Source organism: Bubalus bubalis, chromosome 24, assembly GCF_019923935.1.
Source record: "Bubalus bubalis isolate 160015118507 breed Murrah chromosome 24, NDDB_SH_1, whole genome shotgun sequence".
In the NCBI taxonomy this organism is placed as follows: domain Eukaryota; kingdom Metazoa; phylum Chordata; class Mammalia; order Artiodactyla; family Bovidae; genus Bubalus; species Bubalus bubalis.
Genome location: NC_059180.1, coordinates 22,960,465 through 22,979,362, shown reverse-complemented (window position 1 = coordinate 22,979,362; position 18,898 = coordinate 22,960,465). Strand labels below are relative to the sequence as shown.

The following is an 18,898-nucleotide window of genomic DNA, read 5'->3' as shown; positions in this document are numbered from 1 at the left end:
GGGATCAAGACCATCTCTAAGAAAAAGAAACGCAAAAAAGCAAAATGGTTGTCTAAGGAGGCCTTACAAATAGCTGTGAAAAGAAGAGAAGTGAAAGGCAAAGGAGAAAAGGAAAGATATACCCATTTGAATACAGAGTTCCAAAGAATAGCAAGGAGAGATAAGAAAGCCTTTCTCAGTGATCAGTGCAAAGAAATAGAGTAAAACAACAGAATGGGAAAGACTAGAGATCTCTTCAAGAAAATTAGAGATACCAAGGGAACATTTCATGCAAAGATGGGCACAATAAAGGAAAACCTAAGAGAAGAACACAGATAGGAAGGTAAGAGAAAAGACCTACAAAAATAAACCCAAAACAACTGAGAAAATGGTAATAGAACTTGCATATTGATAATTACCTTAAATGTGAATGAATTAAGTATCCCAACCAAATGACAGAGACTAGCTGAATGGATACAAAAGCAAAAGCTGTGTATATGCTGCCTAGAAGAGACCTACTTCAGTTTTAGGGACACATACAGACTGAAATTGAGGGGACAGGTAAAGATATTCCATGAAATTGGAAAAAAAAAAAAAACACACAAAACCTAGAGCAACATTACTCATATCAGACAAAAGAAACTTTGAGATAAAGACTGTTACCAGAGAAAAGGATTGACACTATATAATGAGCAAGGGAACACAAGAAGAGACAGCAATTATAAATAAATATGCAGCTCACTGTTAAAGAATCTATCTGCTGTGACAGGAGACATAGGTTCAATCCTTGGGTAGGGAAGATCCCCTAAAGAAGAAAATGGCAACCTGTTCCAGTATTCTTGCCTGGAAAATCCTATGGACAGAGGAGCCTGGCAGGTTATAGTCCATAGGGTTGCAAAAGAGTTGGACGTAACTTAGTAACTAAACAGCAACAACAAATATACATACATCCAACATAGGAGCATCTCACTACATAAGGCAAATACTAACAGCTGTAAAAGGGAAAATCAACAGTAACACAATAATAGTGGGGCACTTTAACACCCCATTTATACTAATGGACAGATCATCCAGACAGAAATTTAATGAGGAGACACAAGCCTTCAGTTAAACATTAAACCAGATAGACTCATTAATATTTATAGGATATTCCATCTGTAAACAGAATGATACACTTTCTTCTCAACTGCACAAGGAGCAATCTTCAGGATAAACCACATCTTGGGTCACAAATCAAGTGTAATAAATTTAAGAAAATTGAAGTCGTTTCAAGCATCTTTTTGACCACAATACATGGGATTAGAAATCAATTACAGGGGGGAAAAAATCTGTAAAAAACACAAACACATGAATAGAAAATAATATTTTACTAAATAATCAATGGATCACTGAAGAAATCAAAGAGGAAATAAAAAATATCTAGAGACAAATGACAACAAAAACACAGTTATCCAAATCCTTTGGGACACAACAAAAGCAGTTCTAAGAGGGAAGTGCATGGCAATACAACCTTATCAGAAAATAAGAAAAATCTCAAATAAATAACCTGAGCTTACATCTAAAGCAACTAGAGAAATAAGAATGTATAAAACCCCAAGTTAGCAGAAGGAAAGAAATCATAAAGATCTCAACAGAAATAAATGAAATAGAGATGATGAAAACAATAGTGAAGATCAATGAAAGTAAAAGCTGGTTCTTTGAAAAGATAAACAAAATTGAGAAACCTTTAGAAAGAAAAAAAGGGATAGGATTCAAATCAATGAAATTAGAAATGGAAAAGAAGTTACAAGAGATACCACAGAAATAACAAAGATCATAAGCGACTACTACCAGCAACTATATGACAATAAAATGGACAACCTAGGATAAATGGACAAATTCTTAGAAAGATACACCTTCTAAGATTGAACAAGGATGAAATGGAAAATATGAACAGATCAATAATAGGTATAGAAATTGAAAATGTGATTAAACTTCTTCCAACAAACAAAAGTAGACAAGATTGTTTCACAGGAGAATTAACACCTATCCTTTGAAGCTCTTCCAAAAAATTGTACCGGAAGTAATATTAACAGGATCATTCTACAAGGCCAATACACCATGAGACCAAAATCAGACAAAGATACTACAAAAAAGAATAGGCTAATATCACTGATAAATATAGATGAAAAATTTTTCAACAAAAAAGTAGCAAATAGAATCCAACAGCACATGAAAAGGATCATACACCATGATCAAGTGGACTTGATCTTAGGAATGCAAGTATTTTTTAATATATGCAAATGAATCAATGTGATACACCATATTAGCAAATTGAAAAATAATAAAAACACTCAATAGATGCATAAAAAGCTTTTATCAAAATTCAAAGCTCATTAATGATAAAATCTCTCCAGGAAGTGGGTTTGGAAGGAACTTAGCTAAACATAATAAGGGATATACAGGACAAATGCACAGCAAACATCATTCCCCATGGTGAAAAACTGAAAGTATTTTCTCTAACATCAGGAAAAAGACAAGGATGTTCACTCTCAGCACTATATTCAACATAGTACTGGAAGTCCTAGGCAAGGCAATCAGAGAAGAAAAATAAATAAAAGCAATACAAATTAGAAAAGAAGGGTTTGTCTTTATCTTTCTGACTTACTTCACTCTGTATAATAGGTTCCATGTTCATCCACCTCATTAGAACTGACTCAAATGTGTTCTCTTTTTATAGCTGAGTAACATTTCATTGTGTCTATGTACCACAACTTCCTTATCCAGTCATAAGCCAATGGACATCTAGGTTGCTTCCATGTCCTAGCTATTGTAAATAGTGCTCCGATGAACACTGGGGTACATGTCTCTTCCAATTCTGGTTTCCTCACATTGTATGCCCCACAGTGGGATTGCTAGGTTGTACAGAAGTTCCAAAGAATAGCAAGGAGAGATAAGAAAGCCTTCCTCAGTGATCAAATGAAAAGAAAGAGAGGAAAACAACAGAATAGGAAAGAATAGAGATCTATTCTTCAAGAAAATTAGAGATACCAAGGAAACATTTTATGCAAAGATGGGCACAATAAAGGACAGAAATGGTATGGACCTAACAGAAGCAGAAGATATTAAAAAGAGGTGGCAAGAATACACAGAAGACCTATACAAAAAAGATCTTCATGACCCAGATAACCACGATCATATATCACTCACCTAGAGCCAGACATCCTGGAATGGGAAGTCAAGTGGGCCTTAGGAAACATCACTACAAACAAACCAAGTGGAGGTGATGGAATTCCAGCTGAGCTATTTCAAATCCTGAAAGATGATGCTGTGAAAGTGCTGCACTCAATATGCCAGAAAATTTGGAAAACTTAGCAGTGGTCACAGGACTGGAAAAGGTCAGTTTTCATTCCAATACCAAAGAAAGTTCAAGCTCCTGCCCAATTGCACTCATCTCACAAGCTAGAAAAGTAATGCTTAAAATTCTCCAAGCCAGGCTTCAACAGTACGTGAACTGAGAACTTCCAGATGTTCAATCTGGATTTAGAAAAGGCAGAGAAACCAGAGATCAAATTGCCAACATCCATTGTTTCATCAAAAAAGCAAAAGAGTTCCAAAAAATATCTACATTGTTTTATTGACTACGTCAAAGCCTTTGACTATGTGGATCACAACAAACTGTGAAAAATCCTTAAAGGGATGTGAATACCAGACAACCTTACCTGCCTCCTGAGAATCTGTATGCAGCTCAAGAAGCAACTGGACATGGCTCAATGGACTGGTTCCAAGTTGGAAAGGAGTATGTCAAGGCTTTATATTGTCACTCTGCTTATATAACTTATATGCAGAGTACATGATGTGAAATGCTGAGCTGGATGAAGCACAAGCTGGAATCAAGATTGCCAGGAGAAATATCAATAACCTCAGATATACAGATGACACCACACTTATGGCAAAAAGTGAATAGGAACTAAAGAGCCTCCTGATGAAAATGAAAGAGGAGAGTGAAAAAAACCAGCTTAAAACTCAACATTAAAAAAACTAAGATCATGGCATCCAGTCCCATCACTTCATGACAAATAGATGGAGTAACAATGGAAACAGAGACACACGTTAGTTTCTTGGCTCCAAAATCACTGCAGATGGTGACTGCAGCCATGAAATTAAAAGATGCTTGCTCCTTGAAAGAAAAGTTATGACCAACCTAGACAGCATATTAAAAAGCACAGATATTACTTTGCCAACAAAGATCCATCTAATCAAAGCTATGGTTTTCTGGTAGTCATGTATGGATGTGAGAGTTGGACCACAAAGAAAGCTGAGTGCCAAAGAATTGATGCTTTTGAACTGAGGTATTGGAGAACACTCTTGAGAGTCCCTTGGACTGCAAGGAGATCTAACCAATCAATCCTAAAGAAAATCAGTCCTGAATATTCATTGGAAGGACTGATGCTGAAGCTGAAACTCCATTACTTTGGCCACCTGATGCAAAGAACTGACTCATTGGAAAAAACCCTGATTCTGGGAAAGATTGAAAGCAGGAGGAGAAGGTGACGACAGAGGATGAGATAGTCGGATGGCATCACTGACTCGATGGACATGAGCTTGAGCAAGCTCCAGGCATTGGTGATGGACAGGGAATCCTGGTGTGCTGCAATACATGGGATCACAAAGAGTCGGACACCACTGAGCAACTGAACTGAACTGATGGCAGTTCTATATCCAATTTTTTAAGGAATCTCCACACTGTTCTCCATAGTAGCTGTACCAATTTGCATTCCCACCAACAGTGTTAGAGGGTTCCCTTTTCTCCACACCCTTTATAGCATTTGTAGACTTTTTGATTATGGCCATTCTAACTGGTGTGAGATGATACCTCATTGTGGTGTTCATTTGCATTTCCCTAATGGGTGATGTTGAGCATCTTTTTTGCCTGTATGTCTTCTTTGGAGAAATGCTTGTTTAGGTATTTTGCTCACTTTTGATTGGATTTTTCATTTTTTCTACTATTGAGCTGCATGAACTGCTTGTATATTTTGGAGATTAATTCTGTGTCAGTTGTTTCATTTGCCATTATTTTCTCCCATTCTGAGGGTTGTCTTTTCATTTTCACCTTCCTTATAGTTTCCTTCATTCTGCAAAAGTTTTAAGTTTATTTAGGTCTCATTTGTTTATTTTTGTTTTTATTTCCATTAGTCTGAGAGGTGGGTTTAGAGGATCTTGCTGTGATTTATGTCAGAGAATGTTCTGCCTGTGTTTTCCTCTAAGTGTTTTATAGTTTCTGGCCTTCCATTTTGATCTTTAATTCATTTTGATTTGTGTGTGTGTGTGTGTGAATGGTATTAGAAAGTGTTCTAATTTCATTATTTTATATGTAGTTGACCAGTTTTCCCAACTCCACTAATACTGTATATTAACACATTATATGGAATTTAGAAACATGGTACCAATGATCCTACATGCAGGGCAGCAAAGGAGACATAGATGTAAAGAACAGGCTTTTGGACTCAGTGGGAGAAGGCAAGGATGGGATTATTTGAGAGAATAGCATTGAAACATGTATATTACCATATGTAAAATAGATGACCAGTGCAAGTTTGATGCATGAAGCAGGGCACCCAAAGCTGGTGCTCTGGGACAACCCAGGGGGTCAGGGTGGGAAAGGAGGTGGGAGGGGGGTTCAGGTTAGTGGGAGCACATGTATACTTGTGGCCAATTCATGTTGATGTATGGCCAAAAGGATCACAATATTGTAAAGTAATTATCCTCCAATTAAAATAAAAAAAGAAGTAAAACTGTCACTGCAGGTAACAGCATACTATACATAGAAAACCCTAAAGAGACCACCATGAAACTACTAGATCTTATCAATGAACTTGGTATATTTGCAGTATACAAAATTAATAAACATAAATCTCTTGTATTCCTATACACTAAAAATGAAAGACCAGAAAGAGAAATCCAGGAACCGATTCCATTTACCATAGCATCAAAAAGAATAAAACACCTAAATAAATAACTTACCTAAGGAGATAAAAGACCAGTGTGCATAAAACTGCGACACTGATGAAGGAAATAAAAGATGACACAAACTGATGGAGAGATGTGCCATGTTCTTGGATTGGAAGAACTAATATTGTGAATATAACTATAATACCCAAAGCAATCTGCAGATACAATACAATCCCTAGCATATTTCCAAGGGTGTTTGGCACAAAATAACTTAAAAATTTTTTACAATTTGTATGGAAAAACAAACAAACCAAAAAAACAAATAGCTAAAGCAATCCTGAGAAAGAAAAATGGAGCTGGAATCACATCCCTTGACTTCAGATTGTACTGCAATGTTATGGTCATCAAAACAGCATGCTGGTTTGATCTCCTTGCTGTCCAAGAGATTCTCAAGAGTCTTCCTCAGCACCACAGTTCATAAGCATCAATTCTTTGGCACTCAGCCTTCTTTATGGTCCAACTCTAACACTGTACATGAATACTGGGAAAACTATAGCTCTTTATATACAGACCTTTGACAGCAAAGCGGTGTCTCTGCTTTTTAATACACTGTCTACATTTGTCATAGTTTTTCTTCCAAGGAGCAAGCATCTTTTAATTTTATGGCTGCAGTCCGCCATCCACAGTGATTTTGGAGCCCAAGAAAATAAAATCTGTCACTATTTTCATTTTTTCCCCATCTATTTGCCATGAAGTGATGGGACTGGATGCCATGATCTTAATTTTTTGAATGTTGAATTTTAAGCCAGCTTTTTTTCTCTCCTCTTTCATTCTCATCAAGGGGCTCTTTAGTTCCTCTTCACTTCCTTCCATTAAAGTGGTATCATCTGCACATCTGAGGTTGTTATAAAATGTAAATTGTCCCATAAACCATTAAAAAATTGTTATTAATTAAAAGTCTTCCTACAAGGAAAATATTAGGCCCATATTGAAGTTTTATGAAACATTCAAAAATGGAATTCTAATTTAATGCAGACCCTTCTAGAGAATAAAGAGGGGAAAAACAGCTTTTCTACCCATTATATGAAAATAGTATAAGTTTGACAACATAAATGGAAAAGAATAGAAGAAAGGAACATTATAAGATAAAATTACTCATAAATACAGATGCAATATTTTGAACAAAATGCTGGAAACTGAATTCAGTAAACTATAGTAAAGGTAACTCACTTTGACCAAACTAGATTTTTCCTAGTAAGGACAGCAAGGAGATTAAACCAGTCAATCCTAAGGAATATCATCCTTGAGTATTAATTGGAAGGACTGATACTGAACTGAAGCTGCAATACTATGGCTACCTGATCTGAAGACCCGATAGTTGGGAAGATTGAAGGCAGGAGAAGGGGGTGAAAGAGGATGAGATGGTTGAATGGCATCACTGATTCAGTGGACATGAGTTTGAGCAAAGTCTGGGAGATAGTGAAGGACAGGGAAGCCTTGTGTTCTGCATCTGAGCACATGAACAACAACAAAAACAATGCAAATGATACACTCAAATGATAGACTCATAAAGTGTATTAATGTAATTCACAATATTAATAAATTAATGAATAAAATATAGATATATGCAAAAATATCATTTAAACATCCAACAATAATTCATTATAACGTTTCTTAATAGCAAAGTAAATATTTCCATAACCTCATAAAAGGCATTTGCAAAAAACAATGAATATCATACCCAATGCTAAATCATTAAAATGTTCCCTGAAAATCAACATGACATCTAATGTCTTGATTAGTGCAGTAATAGATAAAAATTTTTTAAAAAAATAGAAAGAAATTAAATTGTTATTACTCAGACATGACATAAAAGTCAAGGTATTATTATTAGTGACATTGAGAATGTATAAAGAGGAAAATCAAAACGGCAGACAGCAATTCTGCTTTTCTCTAGATCCTAGAAAAAGTCAAAAAAAAAAAAAAAAAAGTCTGTTCAGTCATTATGCACAGGATAGCTGCAGTGATTGTTTATCATTTGTGCCCAATCTGGCTGGTTGATAGTCTACTCTTGCTGATTAGTACACATGCTGAACTGGAAGATAAATATTTTAAAACATTATCCATTACAGCATATTTTTCTCCATTTTTTTCTTTTTTCTCACCTCCCTCAAATGGTATCTTTCAACAGTTAATGGGTGAGGAATCATACTACTTTTCTTTATCTGGTAAGATTTTCCTCTGCTCCCTAAAGGTGTACTATATGGAGCAAGACTAATACTTCAATATATTACATTAGCCACTTATATTTTTATTGAAGTATAAGGGATTTACAATATGCTGGTTATAGGTGAACAGCATAGTGATTCAGTATTTTTGCAGATCATACTCCATTATAGGTTATTAGAAGATCATGGATATAATTCTCTGTGCTCTAGAGTATGTTATTGTTGCTTGTCTCTTATATATGTAGTAGTTTGGTATTTGTTAATACCATAAACCTCGTTTGTCTCTCCCCTTTTCCTTCTGCACTTTGGTAACTACAAGTTTGTTTTCTGTATCCATGAATCTGTTTCTCTTGTGCATATACATTAATTTGTGTTATTTTTCAAATTCCACATATGAGATATATACTGTAGTATTTGTTTTTCTCTGACATTTCACTAACTGAATATTATCAAGGTCCATTCACGTTGCTGCAAATGGCAGAATTCCATTCCTTTTATGACTGAGATATATAACAATTCCTCTGCTGATGGGTGTTTGGGTTTCCTCTATATCTTGGTTATTGTAACTACTGTTGTCTTGAATGTTGGGGTGCATGCATCTTTTTTTTTTACAACATAGTGATTCATAGTTTTTATTTTTTTTTAATTTTATTTTATTTTTAAACTTTACATAACTGTATTAGTTTTGCCAAATATCAAAATGAATCCGCCACAGGTATACATGTGTTCCCCATCCTGAACCCTCCTCCCTCCTCCCTCCCCATTCCATCCCTCTGGGTCGTCCCAGTGCACCAGCCCCAAGCATCCAGTATCGTGCATTGAACCTGGACTGGCAACTCGTTTCATACATGATATTTTACATGTTTCAATGCCATTCTCCCAAATCTTCCCACCCTCTCCCTCTCTCACAGAGTCCATAAGACTGTTCTATATCTTTTTGAATTAGTGTTTTCTTTTTTTTCTGGATACATACCAGAGAAAGGAATTACTGGATCATACAATAGTTTCATTTGAAGTTTCTTGAGGAACTTCTACACTGTTTTCCACAGTGGCTGTGCCGATTTACATTCCCTCCAACAAGGTACAAGGGTTCCCTTCTTCCATATTATCACCATTTGTTATTTGTAGACCTTGATGACAGTCATTCTGACCCATGTAAGGTGACATCTCGTTGTTGTTTAGGTTTGAATTTCTCTAGTTATTAGCAATGTTGAACATCTTTTCAAGTGTCTGTTACCTTCTGTATGTCTTCTTTGGAGAAATGTCTATTCAGATCTCCTGCCTATTTTTTTTAATTGAGTTGCTTGTTCGGGGGGATACTGAGTTGAATGAGCTGCTTTTTATATTTTGGATATTAACCCCTTGTCCATCACATCATTTATAAATATTTTCTCCCATTCCATAGGCTGTATTTTCACTTTGTTGATGGTTTCCTTTTCTGTGCAAAATATTTTAAGTTTAACTAGATCTTATTTGTTTATTTTTTTATTTCTTTTGCCTCAGGAGTCTGATCCAAGAAAGTACCACAGTGATTCATGTCATAATGTTCAGCCCATGTTCTCTTCTAAGAGTTTTATGGTTTCAGATCTTGCATTTAGGTCTTTAAACCATTTGGGGTTTTATTTTTGTATATTGTGTGAGGGAATGTTTTAATTTCACTGTTTAATTTGTGGCTGTTTTCTCAGTACCACTTGTTGAAGAAACTATCTTTTTTGTTCATTCTTGCCTCCTTTGTTGCAGATTAATTGACTGTATGTGCATGGGATAATTTCTGGGCTTCTTGCCTGTTTTTGTGCCAATATCACACTGTTTTGATTAGTGTAATTTAGTGGTATAGTCTGAAGTCTGGGAGGGTTATATCTCCAGATTTACTCTTTTATCTCAAAATTGGTTAGGCAACTTGGGATATTAGTGGTTCCATATGAATTTTAGAATTATTTGTTCTTGTGTTGTGGAAACTGACATTTGATAGGGATTGCACTAAATCTGTAGATTGCTTTGGGTAGTACAACTATATTAATAATATTAATTATCCTAATCCCAGAGCAGGGGATGTCTTTTCATTTCTTTAAATAATTTTTGATTCCCTTTATCAATGTTTTATAGTTTTCAGAGTACCCTGTTTAAAATCACATAAAAAAATTATAAGGAGTAAACATAACCAAGGAGAAATGACACTTACTACTTTTAGCATGAAATGACACTTACTACTTTTAGCATGCTTTCTTGCTTGGAGAATTTCATGGACAGAGGAGCCTGGCAGGCTACATTCTATGGGGCTGCAAAGAGTCAGACACAACTGAGTGACTAACACTTTCCTGTTTTTCAATATTAAAGTGGCCAGTCAATGTCCAGAATTATTATTTCTGGCCACCAGATTATATGGGTCTAAACTAATTTTTATCCTCTTTGAACATGCTTGGTGTGACTTAACCACTTGGGAAATTTACATCCTAAGAACCTCATTTATCCTCTATCATCTTTGCTCATCACCTCTTTTTTGTCAGTATCTTACAAATATTTTTTGCTCAGATATATTTTATCCTTATTCCCAATTATCTGAACTCAATCTTGAAGTCTTAATATCTTAACTACTTTTATATTTACTCATGTATGTTCATCAGCTATTATACTTATGGGCTTCCCTGGTAGCTCAGTTGGTAAAGAATCCGCCTGCAATGCAAGAGACCCCAGTTTGATTCCTGGGTCAGGAAGATCCCTTGGAGAAGGATAGGCTACCCACTCCAGTATTCTTGGGCTTCCCTGATGGCTCAGTCAATAAAGAATCTGCCTGCAATTGCAGGAGATCTGGGTTCAATCCCTGGATTGGGAAGATCCCCTGGAGAAAGGCACGCCTACCCACTTCAGTATTCTTGCCTGCAGAATCCCCATGGACAGAGGAGCCTGGTGGGCTGCAGTCCATGCGGTTGCAAAGAGTGGTCAGTAAGCACACAGCACATTATACATATTAATTTAATATTTAGAGAAATCTCAGTTTTAGGGCTTCCCTTGTGGCTCAGATGTTACAGAATCTGTCTGCAATGCAGGAGATCTGGGTTTGATCCCTGAGTTGGAGAGATCCTCTGGAGAAGAGAATTGCTACCCACTCCAGTATTCTTGCCTGGAGAATTCCATGGACAGAGGAGCCTGCTGGGCTCCAGTCCACAGGATCAAAAAGAGTTGGACATGACTGAGCAACTAAGCATGAACACACAGTTAGCTTTAAGTTTGGTTCTTTGAAAATATACCTCCTTTTAACTTTTAAAATGTTCCTCTATCTCTTTCTCATTGTTATGAGGCTAATTTCTCATTATGACTATTTTTATTGATCATATAGGATAAGAAACATGAGAAATAATCAGTATGAGTTTACTGTTCACATCAAGTGACAGAAGAGAGAGAATATGGATGTCAACTTTCCCAAAAGGATTTTCCAGTTTTGTAATTATCATCACAAACTACACTACAAGATATCAGAGACAGTATACTTAGTGGCAAGAGATTTACAAGGATAATATTATGGCTTTGTAATTTTCTCAGTTTAGTTTGATCAACTTAGGGAGATTTTGCTTTCCTGGGACAGTTCATTTCATATAAATCATGCTAATGTTATTATCTTTTTAAACACAGGTGAAGAAGCTGCTTCTAAAAGCCTCCTGCTTAATGCAATGATGGTGTTACCTATACATAATTTTGGGATGAGCATCAGCCGGCATTATGATATCCAGCACACAAAATTTGCATGTACCTCAAAGGAAAAGGTTTCTCCCGTTATGAATTGTAGTAAAGCAGGTAAGTATCTTGCGCTACCCAAGGCTCATCAGAGTTAAAACTAGTCAATTAATTATTGCATGTGAATAGATACATTATTTTGAATCTTCACAGTTATTCAAGTTTTGTGCTATTCTCTCTTTGGACTAAAGCTTATACAAAATTGAATAACTTATTCTATTATACAGCTTGTACAAGTTAGAGCTAAGATTCACTACTCATATGCATAATGCATTTTTCTCATGAGAAATAATAGCCATGGATGAATGCATGAAGAAAATGGGGTGTATATGTAATGGAATATTATTTATCCACAAATGAGGAGGAAATCTTGCCATTTGAGACATTACAGATATACTTTGAAAGCATTATGCCTAGTGAAATAAGTCAAACAGAGAAAGATGAATATCATATTATTTCACTTACATGTGGAGTCTTTAAAAGAAACTCATGGATAACAAACTGATGGTTGCAAGAGGTGGGGGATGTGAGGTTGGGCAAAATGGGAGAAGGGATTTAAAAGATACAAACTTCCAGTTATAAAATAAATAACTCATGGGGATGTAATGTACAGAATGATAAATATAGATATTTATACTGAATTGTATAATTGAAAGTTGCTAAGAGAGTATATATTAAAAGTTCTCATCACACACAAAAAAGCAAAAGTATGTGTAGTGATGGATATTAATAAGTCTTATCGTGGTGATCATTTCTCAACATATACAAATATCAAATTATTATGTTATATACCTGAAACTAATGTTATATATTATATCTCAATTCTAAAAATACTGAAGAAATTCATGCCAAGAGATATCATAATTAAACTTTGAAAACTAGAGAAAAGCAGCTATAGAAAAAAATTCCTCTAATTTATAGATTTCTCATCAGAGAGCATAAACACCAAAAGAAACAGCACATTATTTTCAAGTAAATAAAAAACTGTCTACTCAAAACTTCATATAGATAGGAAATAACTTTCAAGAATGAAGGGGAAATCAAGACATTTTCAGATGAAGAATATATAAATTTTTCACCTCTAGAAGTCCTGAAAGAATGGCTCTAGAGATTCTGTAAACATAAATGATTGAAGAAAGAATTTTGAAGCATCAATAAAAAACAGTGAAAAAAATAAAAATATGGTGGACACTATATCTCCTCTTGAGTTTTCTCAAGTTTGGTGGTTAAAGCAAAAGTGGTAACAGTGTATGATAATGTTCTCAGTGTATATAGTGGGGATATTTAAGACAGTAATAAATGGGGGTGTTAAAGAGATATAAATCATGGAAATGTTTTTTACACTTCACTCAGACTGGTAAAAAGAAGAACGTCATGATTCTGTAAGTTATGTATGCATAAAGTAATGTCTCGAGTGATAACTACAAAAAGTACGTCCAGTGATAAATGGGCTTCCCACGTGACGCTAGTGGTAAAGAACCCACCTGCCAATGCCATGAGACTTAAGAGATTCAGGTTTGATCCCTGGGTCAGGAAGATCTCCTGGGTGAGGACATGGCAACCCACTCCAGTATTCTTGCCTGGAGAATCTTCACGGACAGAGGCGCTTGGCGGGCTACACTCCACAAGGTCACAAAGAGTCAGGCACGATTGAAAGGACTCAGCAGACATGCACGCATGTACAGTTATAAACTAGAAGGAAAGAGTGAAAGAAAGGAAGGAAGGAAGAGAAAAGAAAAAATATGATGCAGTTGAAGTTTAAAACTGGGTGAAAAATATTGCTTGTTATATAGATATTCTCAGTTTCTAAAAATTCAGTGAGTCCTATACTTAGGTGGATTTCCATGTATGTATATCATATTTTATTTATTTATTTTTTTTAATTTTATTTTATTTTTAAACTTTACAAAATTGTATTAGTTTTGCCAAATATCAAAATGAATCTGCCATAGGTATACATGTGTTCCCCAGCCTGAACCCTCCTCCCTCCTCCCTCCCCATTCCATCCCTCTGGATCGTCCCAGTGCACTAGCCCCAAGCATCCAGTATCGTGCATCGAACCTGGACTGGCAACTCGTTTCATACATGATATTTTACATGTTTCAGTGCCATTCTCCCAAATCTTCCCACCCTCTCCCTCTCCCACAGAGTCCAAAAGACTGTTCTATACATCAGTGTCTCTTTTGCTGTCTCGTACACAGGGTTATTGTTACCATCTTTCTAAATTCCATATATATGCATTAGTATACTGTATTGGTGTTTTTCTTTCTGGCTTACTTCACTCTGTATAATAGGCTCCAGTTTCATCCACCTCATTAGAGCTGATTCAAATGTATTCTTTTTAATGGCTGAGTAAAACTCCATTGTGTATATGTACCACAGATTTCTTATCCATTCATCTGCTGATGGACATCTAGGTTGCTTCCATGTCCTGGCTATTATAAACAGTGCTGCGATGAACATTGGGGTACATGTGTCTCTTTCCCTTCTGGTTTCCTCAGTGTGTATGCCCAGCAGTGGGATTGTTGGATCATAAGGCAGTTCTATTTCCAGTTTTTTAAGGAATCTCTACACTGTTCTCCATAGTGGCTGTACTAGTTTGCATTCCCACCAACAGTGTAAGAGGGTTCCCTTTTCTCCACACCCTCTCCAGCATTTATTGCTTGTAGACTTTTGGATAGCAGCCATTCTGACTGGCGTGAAATGGTACCTCATAGTGGTTTTGATTTGCATTTCTCTGATAATGAGTGATGTTGAGCATCTTTTCATATGTTTGTGAGCCATCTGTATGTCTTCTTTGGAGAAATGTCTATTTAGTTCTTTGGCCCATTTTTTGATTGGGTCATTTATTTTTCTGGAGTTGAGCTGTAGGAGTTGCTTGTATATTTTTGAGATTAATTCTTTGTCAGTTGCTTCATTTGCTATTATTTTCTCCCATTCTGAAGGCTGCCTTTTCACCTTGCTAATAGTTTCCTTTGTTGTGCAGAAGCTTTTAAGTTTAATTAGGTCCCATTTGTTTATTTTTGCTTTTATTTCCAATATTCTGGGAGGTAGGTCATAGAGGATCCTGCTGTGATGTATGTCAGAGAGTGTTTTGCCTATGTTCTCCTCTGGGAGTTGTATAGTTTCTGGTCTTACATTTAGATCTTTAATCCATTTTGAGTTTATTTTTGTGTATGGTGTTAGAAAGTGTTCTAGTTTCATTCTTTTACAAGTGGTTGACCAGTTTTCCCAGCACCACTTGTTAAAGAGATTGTTTTTAATCCATTGTACATTCTTGCCTCCTTTGTCAAAGATAAGGTGCCCATAGGTGTGTGGATTTATCTCTGGGCTTTCTATTTTGTTCCATTGATCTATATTTCTGTCTTTGTGCCAGTACCATACTGTCTTGATAACTGTGGCTTTGTAATAGAGCCTGAAGTCAGGTAGGTTGATTCCTCCAGTTCCCTTCTTCTTTCTCAAGATAGCTTTGGCTATTCGAGGTTTTTTGTATTTCCATACAAATTGTGAAATTATTTGTTCTAGCTCTGTGAAGAATACCGTTGGTAGCTTGATGGGGATTGCATTGAATCTATAAACTGCTTTGGGTAGTATACTCATTTTCACTATATTGATTCTTCCAATCCATGAACATGGTGTATTTCTCCATCTATTAGTGTCCTCTTTGATTTCTTTCACCAGTGTTTTATAGTTTTCTATATATAGGTCTTTAGTTTCTTTAGGTAGATATATTCCTAAGTATTTTATTCTTTCCGTTGCAATGGTGAATGGAATTGTTTCCTTAATTTCTCTTTCTGTTTTCTCATTATTAGTGTATAGGAATGCAAGGGATTTCTGTGTGTTGATTTTATATCCTGCAACTTTACTATAGTCATTGATTAGTTCTAGTAATTTTCTGGTGGAGTCTTTAGGGTTTTCTATGTAGAGGATCATGTCATCTGCAAACAGTGAGAGTTTCACTTCTTCTTTTCCAATTTGGATTCCCTTTATTTCTTTTTCTGCTCTGATTGCTGTGGCCAAAACTTCCAAAACTATGTTGAATAGTAATGGTGAAAGTGGGCACCCTTGTCTTGTTCCTGACTTTAGAGGAAATGCTTTCAATTTTTCACCATTGAGGATAATGTTTGCTGTGGGTTTGTCATATATAGCTTTTATTATGTTGAGGTATGTTCCTTCTATTCCTGCTTTCTGGAGAGTTTTTATCATAAATGGATGTTGAATTTTGTCAAAGGCTTTCTCTGCATCTATTGAGATAATCATATGGTTTTTATTTTTCAATTTGTTAATGTGGTGTATTACATTGATTGATTTACAGATATTGAAGAATCCTTGCATCCCTGGGATAAAGCCCACTTGGTCATGGTGTATGATCTTTTTAATGTGTTGTTGGATTCTGATTGCTAGAATTTTGTTAAGGATTTTTGCATCTATGTTCATCAGTGATATTGGCCTGTAGTTTTCTTTTTTTTGTGGGATCTTTGTCAGGTTTTGGTATTAGGGTGATGGTGGCCTCATAGAATGAATTTGGAAGTTTACCTTCCTCTGCAATTTTCTGGAAGTTTGAGCAGGATAGGTGATAGCTCGTCTCTAAATTTTTGGTAGAATTCAGCTGTGAAGCCGTCTGGACCTGGGCTTTTGTTTGCTGGAAGATTTTTGATTACAGTTTCAATTTCCATGCTTGTGATGGGTCTGTTGAGATTTTCTATTGCTTCCTGGTCGAGTTTTGGAAAGTTGTACTTTTCTAAGAATTTGTCCATTTCTTCCACGTTGTCCATTTTATTGGCATATAATTGTTGATAGTAGTCTCTTATGATCCTTTGTATTTCTGTGTTGTCTGTTGTGATCTCTCCATTTTCATTTCTAATTTTATTGATTTGATTTTTCTCCCTTTGTTTCTTGATGAGTCTGGCTAATGGTTTGTCAATTTTATTTATCCTTTCAAAGAACCAGCTTTTGCCTTTGTTGATTTTTGCTATGGTCTCTTTTGTTTCTTTTGCATTTATTTCTGCCCTAATTTTTAAGATTTCTTTCCTTCTACTAACCCTGGGGTTCTTCACTTCTTCCTTTTCTAGTTGCTTTAGGTGTAGGGTTAGGTTATTTATTTGACTTTTTTCTTGTTTCTTGAGGTATGCCTGGATTGCTATGAACTTTCCCCTTAGGACTGCTTTTAAAGTGTCCCATAGGTTTTGGGTTGTTGTGTTTTCATTTTCATTAGTTTCTATGCAAATTTTGATTTCTTTTTTTGATTTCTTCTGTGATTTGTTGGTTATTCAGCAGTGTGTTGTTCAACCTCCATATGTTGGAATTTTTTAATAGTTTTTCTCCTGTAATTGAGATCTAATCTTACTGCATGGTGGTCAGAAAAGATACTTGGAATGATTTCTATTTTTTTGAATTTACCAAGGCTAGATTTATGGCCTAGGATGTGATCTATCCTGGAAAAGGTTCCATGTGCGCTTGAGAAAAAGGTGAAATTCATTGTTTTGGGATGAAATGTCCTATAGATATCAATTAGGTCTAACTGGTCTATTGTATCGTTTAAAGTTTGTGTTTCTGTGTTAATTTTCTGTTTAGTTGATCTATCCATAGGTGTGAGTGGGGTATTAAAGTCTCCCACTATTATTGTGTTATTGTTAATTTCTCCTTTCATACTTGTTAGCATTTGTCTTACATATTGCGGCGCTCCCATGTTGGGTGCATATATATTTATAATTGTTATATCTTCTTGGATTGATCCTTTGATCATTATGTAGTGACCATCTTTGTCTCTTTTCACAGCCTTTGTTTTAAAGTCTATTTTATCTGATATAAGTATTGCTACTCCTGCTTTTTTTGGTCCCTATTTGCATGGAAAATCTTTTTCCAGCCCTTCACTTTCAGTCTGTATGTGTCCCGTGTTTTGAGGTGGGTCTCTTGTAGACAACATATATAGGGGTCTTGTTTTTGTATCCATTCAGCCAGTCTTTGTCTTTTGGTTGGGGCATTCAACCCATTTACGTTTAAGGTAATTACTGATAAGTATGATCCCATTGCCATTTACTTTATTGTTTTGGGTTCGATTTTATACACCGTTTTTGTGTTTCCTGTCTAGAGAATATCCTTTAGTATTTGTTGGACAGCTGGTTTGATGGTGCTGAATTCTCTCAGCTTTTGCTTGTCTGAAAAGCTTTTGATTTCTCCTTCATACTTGAATGAGATCCTTGCTGGGTACAATAATCTGGGCTGTAGGTTATTTTCTTTCATCACTTTAAGTATATCTTGCCATTCCCTCCTGGCTTGAAGAGTTGCTATTGAAAGATCAGCTGTTATCCTTATGGGAATTCCCTTGTGTGTTATTTGTTGTTTTTCCCTTGCTGCTTTTAATATTTATTCTTTGTGTTTGATCTTTGCTAATTTGATTAATATGTGTCTTGGGGTGTTTCGCCTTGGGTTTATCCTGTTTGGGACTCTCTGGGTTTCTTGGACTTGAGTGATTATTTCCTTCCCCATTTTAGGGAAGTTTTCAACTATTATCTCCTCAAGTATTTTCTCATGGTCTTTCTTTTTGTCTTCTTCTTCTGGGACCCCTATGATTCGAATGTTGTAGCGTTTAATATTGTCCTGGAGGTTTCTGAGATTGTCCTCATTTCTTTTAATTCATTTTTCTTTTATCCTCTCTGATTCATTTATTTCTACCATTCTATCTTCTAATTCACTAATCCTATCTTCTGCCTCTGTTATTCTACTATTTGTTGCCTCCAGAGTGTTTTTAATTTCATTTATTGCATTATTCATTATATATTGACTCTCTTTTATTTCTTCTAGGTCCTTGTTAAACCTTTCTTGCATCTTCTCAATCTTTGTCTCCAGGCTATTTATCTGTGATTCCGTTTTTTTTTTTTTTTTTAAACCTGAAACACTGTATTAGTTTTGCCAAACATCAAGACGAATCTGCCACAGGTATACATACGCTCAAGATTTTGGATCAATTTCACTATCATTATTTGGAATTCTTTATCAGGTAGATTCCCTATCTCTTCCTCTTTTGT

General features: G+C 35.6%; 1 protein-coding gene across 1 annotated transcript in view; it reads left to right on the top strand.

Annotated features, from left to right (window-relative positions):
* LOC102413010 (phospholipid-transporting ATPase ABCA3) overlaps positions 1–18,898 on the top strand; it is a 164,275-nt gene that overhangs the window by 100,536 nt on the left and 44,841 nt on the right. The window contains exon 16 of the mRNA XM_025274601.3: positions 11,769–11,930. Coding sequence (XP_025130386.3) covers positions 11,769–11,930 — 162 coding nt within the window. The remainder of the gene's footprint in view (positions 1–11,768; positions 11,931–18,898) is intronic.